The sequence below is a fragment of the Larus michahellis genome, chromosome 12 (genome assembly GCF_964199755.1).
Source record: "Larus michahellis chromosome 12, bLarMic1.1, whole genome shotgun sequence".
In the NCBI taxonomy this organism is placed as follows: Eukaryota; Metazoa; Chordata; class Aves; order Charadriiformes; family Laridae; genus Larus; species Larus michahellis.
In genome coordinates, this window is record NC_133907.1 from 11714478 (window position 1) to 11736571 (window position 22094).

At 57.0% G+C, this 22094-nt stretch overlaps 1 protein-coding gene across 5 annotated transcripts; it reads right to left on the reverse strand.

The window, feature by feature from the left end:
* Positions 1–1445: 1445 nt before the first annotated feature.
* LOC141750418 (uncharacterized) lies at positions 1446–14118 on the reverse strand. 5 transcript variants are annotated; one of them, XM_074605442.1, is made up of 15 exons: positions 13846–14118; positions 13344–13400; positions 12797–12873; positions 12073–12238; positions 10480–10586; positions 9850–9981; positions 8779–8923; positions 8379–8525; positions 7594–7824; positions 7165–7358; positions 6177–6304; positions 5810–5979; positions 3813–3968; positions 3273–3386; positions 1446–2429 (listed from the first exon to the last, which is right to left on the reverse strand). In XM_074605442.1, exons 1-15 carry the CDS (start codon positions 13942–13944, stop codon positions 2403–2405), a joined length of 1950 nt encoding a protein of 649 aa, XP_074461543.1. In that variant the 5' UTR covers positions 13945–14118; the 3' UTR covers positions 1446–2402. The 5 variants fall into 5 exon arrangements, 1 of the variants encoding a protein (XP_074461543.1); XR_012589662.1 differs by having other exon boundaries at positions 1447–2423; positions 3813–3965; positions 5810–6106; positions 13846–14093; XR_012589661.1 differs by having other exon boundaries at positions 1447–2429; positions 3813–3965; positions 5810–6106; positions 13846–14093.
* Between the last annotated feature and the right edge of the window lie 7976 nt (positions 14119–22094).

Below are 22094 nucleotides of genomic sequence, written 5' to 3' on the forward strand. Positions count from 1 at the left end.
GGGCTTCTGCCAGCCCCTGGCCTTGCAGGGGTAGGGGGAGAGGGCAAGACAAGGTCTCGGCCCCCCGACCACTGCTGGGTGCCCACCTCCGGGGAGCAGGGACGTACCTCTGCCAGCACAAGCCTCTTGGTCTTCGTCGCCTTCATTATCACAACGCTAGGGGAAAGGTAATGGAGCAGGTGGGATGGGAAGGGAAGGGCTGGGTGGAGGGTAGGAGCTGTGAGGAGCAGGAGAGCAGGGCTGTGTGGGGAGCAGGAGAGAAGGGCTGTCGGGCACAGGGCAGAGGGGATGCGTTGTGCCCGTCGCCAGGGACTGGCAGTTACAGATGGAACACGGGCCATGGCAACGGGAACGCAGTGGGCATGGGGACGAGCCCCCTTAAAGGGGGGCCAGCTTAATACATACCTACCCCCCAAAGTTAAGAATCCCAACACGTTACACTTCAGTCCTGTCTTAAGCGGCTCTTCCTCACCATCCCCTCATGCCTGACCATCCCCTCATGCCAAGCTGCTCCTCAGTTTAGTCTCAGAAGCGTGCCGGAGAATACGTGCCCAACAGCATCCAGCCTACGCTGCTGCGGGCTACGCTGGCCGAAGAGCAGGAGCTTAAAGAGGAGGCTGAGACCGTGGTCGGGGAAGTGCTGGATGGGGGAAGGCGCTGGATCAGCCCCTCCACGTCTTCAGGAGGGCTCCCCATGGGGTCGGCGGGAGGTTGTTTGCCAGTGCCAGAGAGGCAGAGCCTTTGGACACTTCTCCTGCGGAGCGATGGGAGGAATTGGGACTGGTGGCTCGAGAGATTGTGGCGAGCACGTTGGGGAGCTTTGGGCAGCGTTTGGTCCTGAGGAGGTGTGCGGCTCCTGGGGCAAGGAGCCCCCGCGCAGCTCCACCAGGCGGACAATAAAACGTTTGCTCTCAGGGGGTGCCTTGTGCCTTCCTTCCTTCAGGCCAGGCCATACTGTCTGTCCGGGCATCTTCCCTGCAATGATTTCCCTCCTCTTCCTCCCTCCCACAGCCTGGGTCAGACGAAGACCCAGCTTTTGTCTCCTTTGGGAAGCTTTGTGGCCGGGCTATCAGAGGGACTGGCCCAGCTCTGTTGAGCCTGGGTTCTGGCGGTCCTTGTGTTGAGATCCTTTCTCCAGGGCTCTTTCTCCTCAGAGCAAGCAGCCCTGCACAAAACCCTTGTTCTCGCCCCTCCGGGGACGGACGGTGGCGTCTCCCCCTGGGGACCGCTCTGCCACATGGCCTTTGGGTCTCCTCGCTGCGCAGCGCGGAGGCAGGTCTATTGTGGAGGCCCAGAACGGTGCAGCGGAGCAGGTTCGAGCGGCCGGTGCCAGGGCTCACCCAAAGGGAGCTGCAGGCGGGGAATGGGAAAAACCAGGGCAGGAGGAGATGGCCCTAAATCAGGGTTCTTCACCCGCTGGGCAAAAACCAATCAACACACTGAGTCGAGATATTTGGCTTTATTTCAGTTCTGCAGAATCGGGTGCCGGGCGTTTAACAACAGCCAGCACACCACACGTTTCCGACAGTCCCAGGTTCACAGTGATGAGATACAGCCCATGAGTGAGCTACAGTTCCCTTACCAGCCCTCATCACACACGTGCATTCAAGTCCAAGTTTGGAACGGTTTGGGAGATCCCCCTAATTAGGCCAATTAAGGTTTAATTTCAGGAGTTCAGCTCAGGTTCCATCAAAGTTCTACTACAATTCTATACAAAGCGCTCCTGTAACTTTTTAACCATATTCTTTTGACATCCCTACTCTAACCTTTTCCTGACCCATGAATGTACCAAGCACTCTCTTTTTCCTTCAGAAACAGTACAAAATGATTTTATTACAAAAAAGGTAAAAACCCCACTCTCTTTTTCCTTCAGAAACAATACAAAATGGCTTTTATTACAAAAAGGTAAAAACCCCTCTCCCTTTTTCCTTCAGAAACAATACAAAACGGTTTTTAGTACAAAAACATAAAGACCCCTCTCCCTTTTTTCCTTCAGAAATAGTACAAAACGGTTTTTAGTACAAAAACATAAAAACCCCTCTCCCTTTTTTCCTTCAGAAATAGTACAAAATGGCTTTTATTACAAAAACATAAAAACCCCTCTCCCTTTTTTCCTTCAGAAATAGTACAAAACGGTTTTTAGTACAAAAACGTAAAACCCCACTATCACTAGCACATGCTGCAAAATCTAAACAGAACAAATGCACCCCCCCTGCCCACAGGAAAACAAACACAGTCCAGGGAAGGGCCCAAGACGGGAACCCTGCGACGCTGCAGCTGCTCCGCGACAGGACAAGGTTCAGCGCAGCTCCCGAGTCTCTGCCATCGGAGCAGCAGCTTTGGCCTTCAAGGTCTTGAAGTTCCTGGCCGGTCTTTGCACAGCACGCAATCCAGTCCCGCTTCTATTTTCGCTCTTGCGCCAGCTGCGTCTGCAGAAGGGACACCCGAAAGAGGCCAAAGGCCGAGCTCAGACAAGCCCACGCTGGTAGGACCAGCCCTAGCTCCACGGTACCGGCTCTCGGGGAAGACGCACCCTCTAACGCCAGCCCCGACAAACACTTGCTCTTCGGGGAATGGAAGTCGCAGGTTCCCAGAGTCACCCTGGCCTCACCTCACACTATCAACAAGTTGACTTTCTCTCTGGCTTACCATTCACACGTACAACCCCGAGACATCCCACGGATATGAGAGAGAGAGGTTCCTACAGGATTAAGTCACCCAACTCCCCTTTCCAAGAGAGAGACTGGCGCTACTGCCACCTTACTGCCACAGGCTTTTTCCTCAGCAGGAGAGTTACTGGTGACACAAGGCACTGAGGAACTCTTCTGTTCTCATCTGCCTTAAAAACGTAGACAGCTGGCGCGTGAAAAGGGAAAATGGGAAAGCTCAACAAGACGAGCAAGGCTCAAGGGGAACGTCCTTAGACTATTCTCTATTTCCCATCCATTCCGTTTTCTGAGTTTCCTCCAATCCCTCTCCCACCCTGCCTGACCCACAGGCACCACAGAGACCAGACCTCGGGGAACGATGCTGTCTGGCCATGGCCAAGGGACGCATCTGACTGGGTATTCCCACTGCCTGCCCGTCTCCCTTCCCCATGGCCAAACAAAACTCGGGCCACAGCATCGTGCAGAGCTGTGCCCACCAGCACAGCCACAGCGGCTTTGGATGAGAGCTTTCCTGCTCCTCAGCCGGTCTATACTGGGGGGCTGCTGCCATCGTTCCTCCATCTGGCCAGAGTCTCCTCCCACCAAGTAAGATCCTGGTCTCACCTGCTGAGACGCCAGCATCTCGTGCTGGTCAGACTCGGAGACAGAAAATCCGCCTGCATCTGGCAGCGCACGACCTCTGCAATATCTCCTCAGTCGCCTCCGTTCACGTTCCACCTGCACGTTGGATAGGAGAAAGGGTCACAGAAGCCTGCCACCAAACAAGGAGCAAAAGGACCTCTGGACATCACGGCAAGGAGATGGCTGCTCAGGGACTGTGAATTGCACCACAGAACGCTGGGGCCAAAAAGCACTCCAAGTAGCCCACGGAAGAGAGCGAGCAGGAGGAAAGAGTTCCTGACACAAGAGTGTCCAATGGGTGTGTACGGGGACACTGGGGCAAGAAGGGTGGTACCGCAGTGAACGTGCATTTGTGAAGGCAACGGGGTGCCAGAAGAGAGAGAAAAGACAAAAGCGTGTGGCCACAGGGCACAGTGGGAGAGGGAAGGAAACAAGCCGAGGACTCCACAGTGCTGCCTCTGGAAATGCGGTGTCTTCCAGAGGACCGTGATGCTGCGCAGAGGCAGCGAAAGCCTGGTCTACCTCCTCCAGAGTCCTCCTGAGCTCAGCACTGTATTGCTTCAGCTCCGTCTTCTCCCGGTCCAGCCTTGCAACTGCTCGCTGCAGACGTTCCAGCCGCTGCGACAGGAGTCTCTTCTCCGAGAGCCAGGACAGCCGCTGCCCTTCTGCAATCGCCTGCTGGGCATTCAGAGAGCAGATGATGGGAGTGGTGCCACAGAAAGGAGAGAAGGGCCAGAGTCAACACATCGCGGAGAGCGACCATGGAGGAAAGGACAGTGCTACGTCCCTTCTCCTCCTCCTCCCGGTCCACAGCCCAAAACAACACTCTCCCTTCCCAGGGGCCCTCCTCCACATCACCTCGGAGAAATCCCTGCGCCAAAAGAACACCCTGAAAGCGCAATGAAGCCTTCAACCTCACCAGCCAACGGTACCATTTCCATTCTCTCTAATACCCTGGGAAAGCTGGACCTCAGAAGTCTCCATCTCTGAAAGCATCCTCTAAGCACCATCAGCGTCGCTGCTGTTCAGCCATCCTTACAAAATTCTGCTACGTTTAGTACATTCGCTTGGTCAACTGTGCCCTTTCCTTTCCATGCCAAATCCCAACCACCACACATTGCTTAATCTTGCCTAGATAGGAGAGAACCAATCACCCACGCACAGCTCTTGGACTCGCATTAATTTTAACGGCAAGCTGCGTAGTTCTTTCATTACTTCTGGGCTTGACAGAAAGCGTTTGAGCAGCTGAATGGTGAATTACTAGCAAACATTGTCTTCTCGGCCCAAGCACAAACACAGGCTGGGCAGAGAATGGATTGAGAGAGCCCTGAGCAGAAGGACTTGGGGGTGATGGTCCATGAGAGCCGGCAACGTGCACTTGCAGCCCAGAAAGCCCCCCGTATCCTGGGCTGCATCCCCAGTAGCGTGGCCAGCAGAGCGAGGGAGGGGATTCTGCCCCTCTGCTCCGCTCTGGGGAGAACCCCTGCAGTGCTGCCTCCAGCTCTGGGGCCATGAATATCAGCACACGGACCTGTCGGAGCGGGGACAGAGGAGGCCACAGAGATGCTGCGAGGGCTGGAGCCCCTCTGCTGTGAGGACAGGCTGAGAGAGTTGGGGGGGTTCGGCCTGGAGAAGAGAAGGCCCCGGGGAGACCTTAGAGCCCCTTCCAGTCCCTAAAGGGGCTCAGGGGGAACAGTTTTAGACTGAAAGAAGGGAGACTGAGATGAGATATTAGGAAGAAATTCTTTGCTGTGCGAGCGGTGAGCCCCTGGCCCAGGTTGCCCAGAGAAGCTGTGGCTGGCCCATCCCTGGAGGTGCTCAAGGCCAGGTTGGACGGGGCTTGGAGCAACCTGGTCTAGTGGGAGGTGTCCCACTGGCATGGGGGTAGGAACTAGAAGATCTTTAAGGTCTCTTCCAACCCAAACCATTCAGTCATTTGATGAAGTCTCAGCCAAGCTCCTCAGAACAGCGTAGGCTCACAGCCTCCATTTTCACAGCTCGGCTCCCTTTTCATCAAGGAAAAGGTGCAGACGGACTGCAGGGTCAGAAAGGGACCAGACCCTCGTGCCCTCCTCACAAGACAGGCCGCGAACGCCAGTACCAGGAACAAGGGGCCTGTTCCGTCTGCTCCAATACCTCTGTCAGCCGCCAAAGGACAGAAAGGAAGGAACAAAGTTCCCCCGCCTGCAGCTGGCAGCAGCGTTAGGAGTCTACTCCATGGCGGGCGGGAGGCTGCTAAGATCCCAGCCCTTTGCTGCCATGCTTTGGCTGGGGACCACCCAACCTTCTGTTGAACTCCTCTTACGCCCACACGCAACCCGTGCCTGCATTTACTGTCCCACCAGAGTCCTGGGGGTCTCCACGCTCCTTCAAGGACGAGCCACTGGCTCTGCTGCCTGGCCCGGCACCGTGTCGCCCGGGACAGACCACTGCTGCCATTTCACACGCTCAGCCTGTTCTTCTCCTCAAGCCAGCCCACAAAGCTTGCTTGAAGGATTCAGAAGCATAGTGTTTCCTACCACGTCTTGCAGGAGCTTGTTTATCTCGCCTTGGTGGTCGGCCTCCCGAACTTTGAGGGTGTCGGTATGCTGCTCTTCTTTCTGCAGGAGCTCTTGCGCCATGTTTTGCTGTTCCTGCTTCAGGAGAGACCTCTCTGCTTCCAGCTCCCACTGAAGGCACTTCACTTCCCCTGCAAACACGACAAATGGCAAGAGTCAGAGGCTGCACAAACAGCGGCTCTGACTTTACTGACCTTACGCCCTTTGAGTTTCCGTGGAGGAGGGGTCTGTCTCCAGCTCCTTCACTCCTCAGAAGCACTGCGGACACAGAGCTGCTTTCATACCACCTTCCCCGGGCACGGGCTCACCAGAAACGGGAGGCTCTCACCTTGGATCACCTCCTTGGCCTGCGCCACCGCGTGAAGCTGGGTTTCAAGATGACTCCTGGTGATCTCCAGCTCAGACAAGTGCTGCTGAGCCTCCAACAGGCTGCATTCCACGGTCTCCTTCCCTGACCTGCAAAGCGTGAATACAGAGAGAAAGGAGCTGCTTGCTCCTGACACCCAACAGGGAGTTGTTCCAGGAAGAAGTGGTGCAAGATCCCTACCCCTGCCTACGGGAAAAGGCTCGCGTGGAAACTCCTGCACAGAGAGCCTATTTCTGCCCTTTAAAATAGCAATGCGGGCCCCTGCGAGGGAATGGCCAGGCTTCCCGTGTCACCTGGCAGGGCACAGAAAGCCCAGCCGAATTGGACTGCAATAGCCAAATCTTCACTTGCTGGGGTCTGATCCACGACACACGGGTAGCTGCGCCCACCAAGCCTGTGCCAGCAAGCAAAACTTGGATGGACAACGGAGGGTGTATCTTCAAGGAGGAGAACAAGCACACAGTCCCGATTACACCAGTCTCTGGCAGGCCAAAGTAACTGTGTCCATTTTAACAGACATCAGTGATGGGCAGGAACCCCTGAAGGCTGGCGACAATTCAAGAGAGGTTTCCCTGCTGCTGGTGTCACCAGCTCTAGCTCCTGCACCATACTAACACGAGTTAGCTTAGTTTAATTATGTGTGGTTTAATCATGGCTCCATTGAGAGCCCACTCGGCTGGCTGTGGACGTCACAGAGGAACATGTAAGGGGGCATAAACATGAGCTCAACGCTCAGGAGAGCTTTGCCAGCTTCAGCTGTCAGAAAAATAACCTTCAAATCAAGGTAGACTTTGGTTTTTTTTGCTTGAAATTCTTCCGTTTTCTGTCCATGGAAGCGAAAACATGTGAAAAGCACAGAGGATGCAATCAATCCCCATGTAACCATTGTCACCTTTACCATTACAGACATTAAAGAACGTCCTGCCCAGGGTCTCCTCCCTGCCCTTACCTGGCCTCTGCCAGCTGCTCCGAAAGGCCTTGTCTCTCCCGCTCCATGGCTGCCAGTCGCACCTCCAGGGCAGCCTTCTCCCGCACCAGCAATTCCTTCTCTGCGCACACCTCGGCCAGCACGTGCCCTTGGCGAGAGGACTCCTGGCGCAACTGCTCCAGGCCACTGCGAGACGACTCTTGCTGGCGGGAAACCTGAAAGCGGGACAAAATGCAGTGAGAGTCCTTGCGTGCAGCCCTGGCTTTTGCCCCAGACAAAGGCTCCAGAGCTACACAGTTTGCTGCTTTTGCCACATGGGAGAACAGTAGAGTCGTGGATGCAGTCCTCTCTCTGCAACTTACCAGAAGCCAAAAAGGAGGCCAACACGCACAGCTTCACCCAGCCAAGCAGCCACATGCCCACCCAGAAGCACCAGGTCTTTGGTCTCACCTCAAGGAGTTTCTCTTGGGCTTCTTCCTTCTCCTCTGCCAGGACCCCCAGCTCTACCCGCAGCTCCTCTTGTTGCTCCTCTGCTTTCTTCAGCAGCTGCTCCAGGTGGGCTTTCTCTGCACAGAGCTCTTTGGTTGTTCTTCTACACAAGCTCAGCTTCTCCTGGGCAGAGATCTTTGCTCTCTCCATCTCATCCACTTTACACAAGAGAGCGTCATTCTCTTCCTCCAGCTGCAATCACAGAAGCACAGAGGAAATTAAATACAGCAAGACTTACTCTGAAGAAGAGGAGAGCAGCAAATCCACATCCCCTGCGTCTCGCTGACATACTCCCAGTTCAGCGCGCCCAATAAGCACGTGCGGACAAACTACCCCAAAGAGCCTGCGTGGTCTCATCACCATTTCCCAAGAAGAAGGAGGACACTGCATTTAAGCAACAGTAGGAGAATGGAAAGGGAGCAACACGGTCTTCAAAGACGGGTAGACGTGGCGCTCAGGGACATGGGTTAGTGGGGTTTTGGCAGTGTCAGGTTCGTGTTTGGACTCAATGATTTTAAAGGTCCCTTCCAACCTAGACAATTCTACGAGTCTACGATTGTCCCTGTCTTCCCCTGCCAGAAACAGCATCTGTGGCGCTCTTGCTAGACTTCCTATGAAGGTTGGGCTTGGACAGAAAAAGGAACCCTTCCATATTCAGTCAGTCACACTCTCAGAAGGCAAGAAGTCTGAGAAGAAGCAGCAGCTGGAGACAAACACCTGCCAAGACCTTTGGCAACTCTGCTCACCTGCAGCACAAGTTTGTTCAGTTGCACTTTGTCCAAAGCAAGAGCTTCATTGATACAGCTCATGTTTGCTGTTGCAACACGTAGATCGGCAAGTTCAGCACTCAGCTCATTCTGAGCCCCTGTCAGCTCTGCCACCGACTGCTCGGCCTGAAGAGACAAAAGAACAACATGACAACAAGGGCAGGGAAATCCCTGCCTTCGAGCAGCAACTCCACATCCCCTGCGTCTCGCTGACATACTCCCAGGTCAGCGCTCCCAATAAGCACGTGCGGACAAACTACCCCAAAGAGCCTGCGTGGTCTCATCACCATTTCCCAAGGAGGAGAACAGCACGTTCCCTGGCGTCTACTGACACGAAAAAAGCATCTGTGCTGGTCTTGCTACCACAAGGTGACCATACCTTCTCCAGGGCCACTCTAAGCTCATGCTTCTCTTCCTTCAGCACATCCCTCTCAAGGTGCGATTCCTCCAGCGCCTCTCTCGCAACTAACAACTCATGCTGTAACAAGCAGTGTTTGTCTTCAAGTGCCACTAAGTCCTTCAGTCTGTGAGAAGGGGAAAGACAAACAACTTGTCAACGTAAAAACATTCTCCTTTCCAAAACCAGGAGCACATACTGTGTCCCAGCTATGGCAGTTGGAATGACTTCCAACGGCTTTGTACCTACACCTAAACACCACCGGCATTTCCTGACTAGAGCTGCATCACTCTTTCTCATGGATGAAACGTTCGTCACTGAGAAAGTAAATCAAGCTTCCAGACATCACAGAACGTTTCCAAAACGTTCAGGTACTCGCAACAGCTTCCTGCCTCTTAGTTCTCTCTCTCCTCTTTCATACGTTGGATACAAGCCTTGCACAAGTTCTTCTTGGGCTAAAACAGACTTTGAAAGTCCAGACTACGACTCCCACAATTACTTTTGCCTTCTGCAGTGAATGAATCAAAGGCCCTGCAAGCTCTCTGGGGAGAAGGCTATGAATGTCCAATCCAATGACCATGGGATCACAGGAGGGTCCAGGTTAATACGCTGCATGTTGCAAAATGGCCCCTCTTGCCCCAAAGGCCTTCTGCACTCAGTCTGGCAAGGAACTGTCAGCACAGAGGTGCTACAGTGCTTAGGATGGTGCTGGGCAAATTCCTGCCAACTCCTCTAGCACCGCCCCGGGGAGCAAAAGGGCTGGACCAGAGACAGAGCTCTCTTTAGGCTGCTCTCGCTTGCTCACCAAGAACCAGTTCACAGCAAAAGCACTGGAATACGCCACCTCTTTGCCAGTCTGGTCTTACCCAGAGGAGCTTCTGGCAGTCAGACGATCTTTGCCGTCCTTTCTGTTGAAGGCAACCGTTTGACTCGGGACAGAAACAAGGCTGTGCAGAACGGGCGTGTTTGCAATGCGAACACAGCCCATCTATGAACGCAAGAGGCAGCCCCAGAAGAGAACGGTGGTAACAGCAAAGTTTAAAACACCTTTACCTGTCCTGAAGCTCCTTCTTCTCCAGCTCCCCCTTGGCTTGGAAGGACATCACGCTGCAGTTTAGACGGGAGCAGTTTGCCATTACAGACCCAGAAAGCCTCATTTGCTCTGCCTTCAGCTCTGACAAATCTCTGCAGAAGAACAAAGGAAGAGCCAACGTTCACACCACCAGCTCTATCAGCTGACTCGCTTCTCACGCACGTAATCGCGCAAAGAGGAAAAGCTGGCAGGAAAGATGACATCTCGGCTGGGGACAAATCATTCCCCTGACACTCTGGGGTCAGGACACACCTTGGCGAGCGACTGCTCAGAGGCTCACGACAACAGCCACATAATAAACTTTTCAGGAAGGTGGAGGAAGAATAAGCCTAAAACGGCGTAACAAAAAAGCACAAAGAACACAAGAACCAAGGCACGCTCGACGCATTAAGGAAGGTTCATAATCCAGGAAGATAAATGGCTGACAGCAACCCAGAGTTTGAAATCGCTTGCTGACACCAGCAGCAGACACTATCACGGCTACGCTGCTCTTGTTTGTGTAGAAGGCAACTCTGAGAAAGGAACCTCAGAGAGGTGTGAAGGGAAGGTACATTTTTGCTGCAAGAGATGGGGCCTCAACTTCTACTCACCGGTTCGTGGCAGCCTTCATTTCCAGGAAATGACGGCGGAAGGTGACCATCTGATGCCACAGCCCGAGCAGACGGTCACGGTCACCCCTGAAGTAGTTCTCATAGAGCTAAAAATGCAAAGACAAAAAGAAATGCCAGTTCAGCCTCCGCCATCACTGTACGAGTCTTTCCGCTGGCAGAGAGCACAACCACCATCGCCAGCTCTCCTTGAATACCTATTCCGACAGGGCACCAAGGACTGAAGAGGCACCGCAGAAGCAGCCCCAGCAGACCTGCCACCTGCCTTCAAAGAAGGCAACATCCACCCTTCTCCTGCGGGAGGGGATATCAGCAAAGCAAGCTGACCCCGAGTCAGCACCTCGCCTTGCAGAGCTGTCTCACACTCTTGGTGGAGGAAGACAAAGACAAGCCCCTCCAAGACCACTGTCCCATTTGCTAGCGGTGACGGAGGCCTGTCTTGTCCTTCCCTTGGCTACTCTGAATCTCAAAACACACAGACCTCTCTGCTCTCACGGCTCTAGACGGAGATTTAAGAACCATCAAAAAGACGAGCGCTCCTGTGTCACTGCCCTACAGCGTCCAGCAGCAGCAAGCATTTGCCTTTAGGACCGAGCAGCACGGCCACAGCAGGTGGGCCTCTTCCATCACCACGATTTGCAGACACTCCTCCATCTCCCACCCCTGCCACGCTGAGCTCCCCCTCCCACGCACCAACTTGGTCTTTGTCTCACATAACCCTGCCCAAGCGATAACCACCCCTGGAGGTCAGCATGGGCGCATCTCGTCGTGATGGCGGCATCCGGGGCTCACAGGGGGTCTCAGGGAGACGCATAACACCACAACAGCCAAGGGGTGACGTGAACAATGTGCCCACCTCACCGCAATCCTGGTACTGTGGTCAATGCGCAAATACGACTGGAAGTCATCATCTTCCCCCCATAAATAGTCAAGAGCCCAAGGGCATTTGGAGCTCTCCTGCTTGGCAGCGGGCTGCGGCCAGGATCTCCCCGTGAGCAGGGACGCTGCTCAGGATTACTCCTCCAGGTTAAGAGATTCCTGGCTGCAACAGATCCTCGCTAAATTGCTTTAGAGCATGCTGAACTTTGACATTCTGTGATAGAAAGCATTGATTGTGCACATAGAATCCTTTAGCCATAAACCATTGACCAAGTCTGCGACTAGGATTGGGTCCAGCCGCACCCAGACTCCTCTCTCAGAAGGCCTTTAGAAAGCCAGGGGTCCTTTCTGAACCTTGACTCAACGGGAGGGTCTCCCTGACAGCTCTCTCTGACCCCGTCCTCTGTGCAGGAAAAAAACAAGTGGACCTTGCTATAGCACCCCCTTAAAACTGTCGCATCTACTGTCGACTTGGTCAAATCATTGGTTTATATCAATAAATATATTGCTGCTTCTTCTCTCTTAGGGGTGAAGTCTATCGCTCCATCCGCGACAACCCCTCTCTTCTGCTCGTCAACACCAACACATCCTCAGCAGAGCCACAACCTTCTCACAGCAAGTTCTCTGGGCCAGAAACGAAATGCGTTCTCATGCCACGCTGGCACCACCTCTGACATTCCCGCAGCTGAGCCTCACCTCACGTTCCTGGCGCCATTCGCGCTCCTTCGCTTCCAGCTCCTCCCGCGCCCTCATCCAATCCACCGTCAGCTTTCCAACGTCTTCTTTGAGGGCTGAATTCACCTCTTTCGCTTTCTCCAGGTGCTCCCGCAGCAGACTGTTCGCTTCGGCCAGATCCTCGCACCTTGGAAAGGGAGGAACAGCCATGAGGTCACTGAACAACCCCTATCCACAAGCACCATCCCCGGGATTTCCCGGCTCCCCCAACACTGACTTTCTTCTCAAACTGAGAGGCAGGAAAAGCGCTTTCTAGGGTGAACTAAGATCTCTCGCTGATGGCCAACTCATTTGCTTCTCCTTGCTTTAAGCCTTCCATTTCCACCTACAGGTTGGGTTTCTCCTTCCTCTTCAACTCGGACGATGCCCACGGCTGGGCCTCCCCTTCGTGCTGCCTCATCACCTTTCTCTAGCGTTGCCCCCAGTCCCTCACCTACTGCACCAGGGCAGCGTTTAGGCTGGAAAGGGACCCTTGGAGCTCGCCCACAGGAACGCCCCGCTCCAAACAGAAGCATTCAGCACACACCACTATTACTGCCCCACAGAACAGGTGGTGCACCTCTCTCCTTTCCAAAGGGCTTGCCCCAACACTTCCCTTGCGGAGACTGACTACCACTGACAGGTTTTCCCTCCCTGCCGTGAGCATCCAGGATACCGAGTAGGAGGGAACGCTTCTTCCTTGTACCTTTGCTGCTCCTCTTTCACCTGAAGCAGGGCTTTCTCCAGGGCCTCTGTGCCTTCCCACCTGCCTGGGAGGCATCCCTGAAGAAGAAAGCAAATGGTTAGTCCAATTCTTCCACCTGAAGCCCAGGAATGCTCTCCTACGCTCCCACCCTTTCTTTCCTTGATCTGCTTTAGCCGGGAAGCAGAACGAAAAGCACAGAGACAGCTCTCTCTGGCCGACGCCAGCATTCTCGCCTTCCAAAACACTGTCTGTCCACCCATTCCATTTCAGAGACAGCCCTAGAACAGGCAGCAAAGCCTTCGCCCGAGACCCAGGACAAAACGTTCCCCGCCAATAAAGCACTCCCGCACACAACTCCAATCCTGCATTTCTGGGACTGCTGGCTGCTCTAAGAGCGGCAACTGGGCAGAACACGGGCGGGCAAACTCGCAGCGCTTCTTGAAACCCTCCGCGAGCACAATCTTGCTTTCCCCTGTCATGGCCCGGGGAGCTTTTTCGCTCCCGAACGCTCCGGCCGCTCTCTTCAGTTCGCGCCCTGCGCACTCACCGCTCCTGCTTCCAGCTGCTGCTCCAGCTCTCGGCAGCGGGTCCGGTACTGCAGGACCTGGGCGCAGACACGGCATGAAGATGAGCGACTGCAGCCGGGGACGGACCCGGCTCCTCCGGCACCGGCTTTTCTCTCGCTCTCCGCAGCCCGAGCTCAGCCCGCGCCACGGCGCTGCCGCTACAACACCGAGTCCCTTCGGGACCGGGAAGCTTCGCTTCCCCCGAGCCCGGCCAAGCCCCGGCGAGCGGCTCGGGGGTGACCGCGGACGGGACGGGACGGGACGGGCGGGGCGGCTCCCGGGGCCTCCCTCCCTCCCTCCCCCGAGCTCCGGGCTCGGCGCCGTCCCGCCCGCGGCAGCGCAGGGCAGGGCCCGGGCAGGACCCCGCCGGGGCCGCGCCTTCGCCCCCCGAGGGCTCCGCCGCCGAGTCCCGTCCGCGGACGGCGCGGGCACCCCGGCCCGGCCTCGGGGAGCTCCCCCCGGGCAGGCGCCCCCGCTCCTCACCTTCGCCTGCAGCTTCCGCACCAGCACCGCTTGCCGGTGCCGCGCCTCCTGCGAGCTCTGCAGCCGGCGCTGCAGGGAGGCCGGGCCCGGCGCCGCCATGCCCCCGCTCGCCGGCCGGGCTCCGCCGCCTGACGGGCGCCGCCGGGAGCCGCGGGGCGGGAGGGACGGGCTCGCTCGGGGCCGCTCTGCGGCGGCGCTTTCCTGCGGGCTGCGGGGCTGCCGCGGGGGAAGAGGCCGCTCCGGCCGCGGTTCGCTCCGGCCGGCTCCGCTCGGAGACCGTTACCGGCCCCGGCCGACGCTGGGGGCGGGAGCGGGGGGAAACGGTCCCCGCGAGCCGCGTGTCGGGGGGGCCCCGAGACGGCGGGCGAGAGCCGGGGCCGCGGGGACGGGCCGTCGCCCGGGGAAGGCGGCGGCAGCGCCGGAGCCTCTGCCGGAGGCTGCGGCTTCGGCCTGGGCTGCCGCGGGAGCGGGGGGCCCGGCCCGCGGCGAAACCCCGACGTGCCCGGGGGGAGCTCCCGGACCTTGTCCTCCCCGACGGGCGGCGCGAAGGGCCCGGGCCGCCAGCAGGGAACGGGGAAGCCGGGGCGGGAGGGAAAGCTTCCGAGTTCCAGGGCAAGGGACCCCGGGAATAAAGCGCTATTTCATGGGCTCAGGAGGAAACACGACAAACGGGGCTCAGCCCCCTTTGCCCCCAGCCTCCTCTGTCCTGGGAATTCACTTATTCGCCACTCAAGTCATGAGCTTGCATAACTTACAGCCCTTAAGTCGGGCACTTGCAAGCAAACAAAAGAGAATTAGTTCCCTAGTGAGAGTGCTCATCCTTCCCCTTCCATCACGGTGCGGGCGTCCCCTGTGTCACCCCGGGAAGCACGAAAGCCTGAGCGGGCCGGCTGCTGCTGCATCCTGGGTCTAAAGTAGACCCAGTCAGGACGTTGTGACTGATACAGGACCCGTTACGCAACATTTTAAATACTTCTTGTCCCCAGGCATTAAATTTGCAATGCCACAACCTGTGAATAGAGAAAGGCTGCCAAGGGACACAGCAGCGAGAGCACTATCACCACACTCCCGCGACAACGGGAGAAATCCTCGTACCTCCCCCTCATTCAGCTCTTGCCTTAGTTTAGCCCTTCAGCTTCAACAACAGAAAGCTACATCCAAGTGACACAAACCAACAAATTCCCTTTATGCTGACACACAGAATGACGCTGTCTCCCAGAAAAGGGAGTCAGGAGATCATGTTTTGGAAAGGAGAAGTCAGGACAGTATTCCTGTTAGACTGCAACACTTTGCCAGAATCCTTTCTGGTTTGTATCGAAGAGCAAGGGTGAGCCATAACAGGTAGAAAGGGTAGAGGAGAGGGTCGTGTAGCCAAGGGCCACTTCCTACAACTTGTAACCGATAAGTCAGCTACAATATATTTCTCAGGTATGCATGAACACACACAAAGTGCCTGCAGTAAGGGGCACGTTTAGGCTTAAAGGCTTGAGTCGCCGGAACCTTCCCTGGGGAGAGGCTCTTTCCTCTAACCTGGTCATGCCATTTGTCAGCCCGCTGTGATTTAAAGATACAACCAAAGCCAAGTTTGGCCAGAACAGCTGCTTCCTTTCTAGTCGTAAAAGACCATTAACTTGGGAGCTTTATTCCTGAAATGCATCCATGAGTCCTTGTCATGATTTCAGAGGGACTAGGCAAAGATTTGCCCCGCAAAAGTAGCCAGTATAAAAGCAGTCGGACTGATCTGCATGTTTCATAGACTTGCGTGCCTTAAATGTGTTGAAAAACTGGTTGAAAGCTGCCTCCTACCTCAACCCCCCCACCTTCGGCTGTCTGACTCCTTGTCTGACTCCTTGTGGGAGTGGGGTGTCTCTGAGGGTGCCAGGGAGAATTTAGACGTTTCCCGAGAGCGGTTCCCGAAGATTTCCGAAGGGCGAACTTTGGCCTGCTTAGGAGCATGGTTGAGAGTGTCCCTTGGGGGACAGTCCAGAAGGGCAAAGGTGCCCAGGAAGGCTAGTCTTACTTCAAGGAGGAACTCCTAAAAGCTCAGGAGAAGGCCATCCCCAAGTCCCAGAAAACAAGCAGACAGGGAAGAAGACCAGCCTGGCTAAATAGAGAGCTTAGGCTGGCCATCAGAGAAAAAAAGCAAGTTTATGATCCTTGGAAAAGGGGGTTGGCTACTTATGAAAAATACCAAGACGTAGTAAAGCTATGCAGGGCGAAAATCAGAAGGGCCAAAGCTCAAGCAGAACTCGTCTTGGCCACCACGGTTAAAGAGAACAAGAGGTTCTTTCAGTATATCAACAGCAAAAGGAAGACTAGGGAAAACGTAGGCCCACTAACGAATGAGATGGGCGCCCTAGTGGTGGAAGACACAGAGAAGGCAGAGCTACCGAATGCCTTCTTTGCTTCAGCCGTCACTGCTAAAGCCGACCCGCACGAATCCCAGGCCCTGGAGGCAAGGGGGGCGGTCTGGAGAGAGGAAGAGTTTTCCCCAGTAGGGGAAGATCAGGTTAGAGACCACTCGGCCAAACTGGACATCCATAAGTCCATGGGCCCTGACGAGATGCACCCGCGAGTGCTGAGAGAGCTGGCAGATGTTATTGCTTGGCCACTCTCCATCATCTTTGAAAGGTCATGGAGAAGAGGAGAGGGGCCTGAGGACTGGAGGAAGGCCAATATCACTCCAGTCTTCAAGAAGGGCAGGAAGGAGCACTCGGGGAACTACAGACCAGTCAGTCTCACCTCCGGCCCTGGGAAGGTAGCGGAGCGACTCGTTCTGGGTGTCATATCCACGCACGTTCAGGAGCAGGAAGTTATTAGAAGTGGTCAATGTGGATTTCCCAAGGGTAAATCATGCTTGACCAATCTCAGAGCCCTCTATGATGTTATAACTGGTTGGCTGGATGAGGGCAGAGCAGCGGATGTCGTCTACCTTGGCTTCAGCAAGGCTTTTGACACTGTCTCTCATAACATCCTCCTTAGGAAACTGAGGAAGTGTGGACTAGACGAGGGGACAGTGAGGTGGACTGAGAGCTGGCTGTGTGACAGGACTCAGAGGGTCGTCATTAATGGAGCAGGGTCGAGTTGGAGGCCTGTAACCAGTGGTGTCCCCCAGGGGTCAATCCTTGGACCAGTATTGTTTAACGTATTTATCAAGGGCCTGGACGAGGGGACAGAGCGTATGCTCAGCAAGTTCGCGATGACACCAAAGCGGGTGGGGTGGCTGACACCCCAGAGGGCCGTGCTGCCATCCAGCGTGACCTAGACAGGCTGGAGAGCTGGGCAGAGAAAAAACTAATGAGGTTCAACAAGGACAAGTGTAGGGTCCTGCACCTGGGGAGGAAGAATGTCAGGCACCAGTAGAGGTAGGGGTGGACCTGCTGGAAAGCAGCTCTGAAGAAAAGGATCTGGGGGTCTTGGTAGACAGTAAATTATCCATGAGCAAGCAATGTGCCCTTGTCGCCAAGGCGGCCAACGGAATTCTGGGCTGCATAGGGAAGAGTGTGGCCAGCAGGTCCAGGGAGGTCATTCTCCCCCTCTGCTCTGCACTGGTGAGGCCACAACTGGAATACTGTGTCCAGTTCTGGGCTCCCCAGTTCAAGAGAGACAGGGAACTGCTGGAGAGAGTCCAGCAAAGGGCAAGAAAGACGATGGAGGCATTGGAGCATCTCCCTTATGAGGAAAGGCTGAGAGAGCTGGGACTCTCTAGCCTGGAGAAGAGAAGGCTGAGGGGAGACCTTATTAATGTTGACAAGTATCTAAAGGGTGGGTTTAAAGAGGATGGAAACAGACTCTTTTCAGTGGTTCCCAGTAACGGCCGATGGGCACAAGGAGCCTTGGGGCCTCCCTGTAGGGCTGCCTACACTTTCTGCATTCCTTGTGCAGTGAAAAGGGGCCCCTTCTTGACCTCTCCTGTCAGGGGACACTACACCCAGGAATCAGCAGCTCTCTGCCGTTTGGCAGGACTCGGAGCAAACCCACCTTCTGCAGCCTTAAACCCCTCACCTGAGCAGCCCGTGGGGGCGAGCAGCCTGTGCAGAGCAGGGTCAGGAGAACTGAACCTGGTGAAGCAAAGCTCCTGCTGCGCTGGTGGATGAGCCTGGGACCCCCGGCTCTGCAGCGCAGTCGGGGCTCTGCCCCTTATCTCAGCCCTTCGCTGGCCAGGGCTGCTGTGGTGGCACCAAAACTCTTCATTCCTGCACCTGTGAGCAAAAACTAAACAAACCATTTCCCCAGCCAACGGTGAGAGTGCTCATCTCTCCTCCCCCCTCACCTCCTCCTTTCCGCCAGTGGGCAGCAACCCCACTCCCGACACCAACCTGGGGGGGATTCTGCATCTCCGGGGCCTCAGCCCAGAGAGAATTTTCATCCCGAGCCAGCCTGTCCCGTGGAGAAGGGGCAATAAAGAGCAGGTCACAGACAACCTCCCATCGGCACATTTGCTGGCAGAAAAATGCAAGCACCAAATAAATAACATTTTCAAAAAATGAGCAGTAGTATGTTTTCCATTCTCCTTGAGCAAAAGAGTTTTGCTGAAGCGTTTTCCCCTTCTGGCAACAACCAAACTTCCATATTTTGGCTGGGGCACGCAGCAGGGCTGAGGATCCTCCACTTGCCTCGGCAGCGGCACTGGCTCCTTGTCCCGGGTTGTTGAGACCCCCACCTGCCGCCACCCCCTGCCCCATCCTGGTTCCCCCCCGCCCGCCTCAGCCCTGACACATGCCAGCCAGCGGGGCTGGCACCAAGGAGCGCGTCCCACAGCCTCCACCCCACCGCTGAGGGCGATGCCTTCCCCTCCCAGCCCACGGGCTGCTTGGCAGCACCTTGGAAAGCCTGACCCACCGGGCACTCAGCCCCCGCCTTGCCCTGGCACCTTTCCTCCGAACCAAGGCACCGGGGCTTTCCCTTCATTGCTCCCTACATTCCCTTGCAACTCCTTTGCGCTCCCCACAACTCATTGCTGGGCACAAAACGATGCCCCCAGTCATCCCCGCAAACATTTTATTACTGACTTCCCACTTGCCCCCCACCTTGCCCCTTCTGCTCGATTGCTCTTTAAGCAGACCTTTCCCCAAACCCGCCCAACACCACCCTCGTTACCCAGCTCATCTAGGATTATTACAGCTCTGAGAAAGTTAATGCCCTCCCAACACCATCATCTTGGGGCACTCGCTACAAACTCACCAACAGCAGGGGTGAGCTCAACTCAAGCCACAAGGACAAAGGATCTCGCAGGAAGGGTCTCAGCAGGGAGGGGGAAAGGGAGAAGCATTGCTTTGGGCAGCAGGATCCGAGTGGAGACCGGGTGCAGGCTGCTCCCTGCAGCGCCTGACCCTGGGACAGCCCGGACACCTGCGAGTCACTGGCTGGAACCCATGCGTCCAGGGGAGCCTTTCCTGGGGGGCAGAAGGGCTCAGGTCCCACCAGCCCCACTCCACCCAGCTGCTCAAGGGAAGCCCTGAGACCCCGCCTGCGCAGGAGGTCTCAGGACAAGCCCAGTGGGTGGGAGCCATTGCTAAGGGCCAGGGATGCGAAATCCTGCTGGAGCCAGGCACCCCAGACAGACGGAGGGAGCGAGGAAAGGAGCTCAGCAGATCGGTATGAAATCAGAGCAAGGTGGGGAGCACGTGTGTGTCTGCACACACCGGTGGGATCCAGGAGTGCTGGAAGAGAAGACGTCAGACAGCAGCACCCACCACAGGGGCAAGGCCAAAAAGCCACGCTGGCCGTGCACCACGGATAAACCCCCAACCCGCCCTCCTCTGGGGACTGTCCCCACGGGGTGGAACAGGCAGGGGGTCGCGGCGTGGGGCCATACTCACCCACAGACTCGGTGCAAGCCCTGCAACTCCACACCATCCGCCTCCTCGTACGTGGCCATGTCTTCCCCCAGCTGGAGGACGCAGTCCCACAATCCTTGGTAAACGCTGGCGCAGGCGGTGCCCGATGCCAGCAGCCCGGCCAGCCACCCACGGGGTCGGCGTCAGCGCCCACACCTCGGGGGACAGAGCCCACCTCCTCCCCAGGCTCACCCGGGCACACCACGGCCACCACCGTGCCGCTGCCACCCAGGCACGGCGAGCTGCCCCTTCCCCGCAGGACACACACCAACCTCATGCTGTCCCTCGCCCCTGCCCAGCCCCGCCGCCCTTTGCGGAGAGCCCCAAAGCGCCGCTCCGCCGGGGCAGGGAGCCCATGCGGGGGCAGCCGGGGCACCCCAGCACCGGCACCCCCGGCCCGGAGCCCAGGGCACGGACACCCGGGGGGGCACGGACAGCTCGGCACCGCCAGCCGACACCCACCGGACACACACGCACAGCCCCGACACAGCCACACAGAGAGGGGACCCCGCATCGCCCCCCGCCTCCGCACCCCGGGGAGCGGCCCCTCCGCAGCCCGGCACCCCACAGCCCCCCCCGGCCACCCCATAGCTCGACCCACGCCCGGACAGCCTTACCCCCCGCCAGGAACCCCACGGCCGCGTCCCGGTCCCCGTCCCCTCACGCCGGCATCGGGAGCGGGCTCCGGCTCCGCAGCTGGCCGCAACCCCCCTGGCCGGCAGCGCTCCCCGACCCCCTCCGCGGGGAGGGCGCCCGGCCCGGACCGCCGCTAATGAGGGGCTAATGAGCCGCGGGTAATGAGGGGGCGGGCGGGGCCGCGGCTCCCGAGCGCCCGGGGGCAGCCCCGTGCCCGCAGCCCCGGCCCCCCGCGGCTCCCCGCATCCTGCACCCCCGGCCCGCACAGCATCGCCCCCCCTCGCCACTCTGCCGGCACCCACGGCTCCCCGCACCCCGCCACAACACATGAAAAACACGAATACAACTCTTTATTAACAACAACACAACTACCTACAACTCCTAACAACTATTAACAACTCTTACAAATATTAACTAACAAAAATATTAACAACTAACAAAAATATTAACAACTAACAAAAATATTAACAACTAACAAAAATATTAACAACTAACAAAAATATTAACAACTAACAAAGCACGAGGGCATCGTGCGCGGGGTCCCTGCAGCGGGGACCACTCACCCCAGCCCCAGCCCGGTGGCAGGAGACCCTCCCTCCCTGCGGCCAGTGCATGGCGAGCACGTGCCTGTCCTCCTGATGGCACGTCCACATCCATCACCTCCTCCTCCTCCACATCCACCTCCATCTCTTCACTTTCCTCCACCTGCTCGATCTCCATGTCTTCCTCCATCTTCACAGTCTCCTCCACAGCCTCCAGTGCAAGTTCTAACATCCTAAGACAAGAGGCAAGCAGAAAAGTGCATTGGTCCTGCCCTGCCCAGCCGAGTGGACCCGTGGGACAGGGCTCTCCACACCCCTGCCCCTCTCGCCGGCCAGGGAGAGCCGTGGCCACAGCCCCAGCAGGAGCTGGCTGGACCTGGGCAGCTCCTTGGCCACCAGCACCCACCAGCGCTGACACCCCAGTGCCTGCAGCTGGAGGCTCCTGTACTTCTGCATCTTCATCATTTTGGTGATTCTCATGGTCTTCTGGATCTGATGGCACAGAGAGGGCAGGGGTGAGCAGCCCTGCTTCCTGCCCTGCAGGGCCACGGGCATACACCCAGCACCCCGCCCCCCCCCCCCCCCCCCCCCCAGCCCCTGGCCCCACGTGTGCCTGGGTGCCCCGAAGCTCCTTACTCGGTGCAGGTGGCCTTTGGGCTCCGTGCTGCTCCGCTGGCAGGGCTCAGCTCCCACGGCTCCAGCCTGGAAGGTGGCAGCATTCATGGACTGCAGATCCATGGGGAATGTTGGGGAATTTTTCTCACAATGCTATGGCAGCAGGCAAAGAAATAACGGTGATGGGCACAGGCAGGGCGGGAGGGCTGCGGTGTGTCCAAAGGTTGAGGCGGGAAACGCTCGCTGGGGCGTGGTCTCAAGGCACCAGGCGCATGGCAGAAGGGCTCGGGGTGGAAAGGTTGGGATCAAGCAGGAAGCGCTGGGCTGTGGGTTCAAGGCAGAAGGTTCAGGGCACAAGGTCTGTGTCGGGCACAGGTGTCCTGGTTCCTGTGGGGAGAGGATTAATTCTCCCCACGCTCCGGCAGGGACACAGGTATTCTATCCCATGGGAGCCATGCCCACTCCGAGCTGCCGGGGGAGGCAGCAGGAAGTCGCCGCTTGGAGGGGGCGGGGGCGTCCCGGGCCGGGTTGGTGAGCGGGCGGTGAGCGGCGGTCCGGTAATCGTGTTTGTATACTCCTCTATCCGTGTTATTGTTGTTGTTTTCTTGTTCCCTTT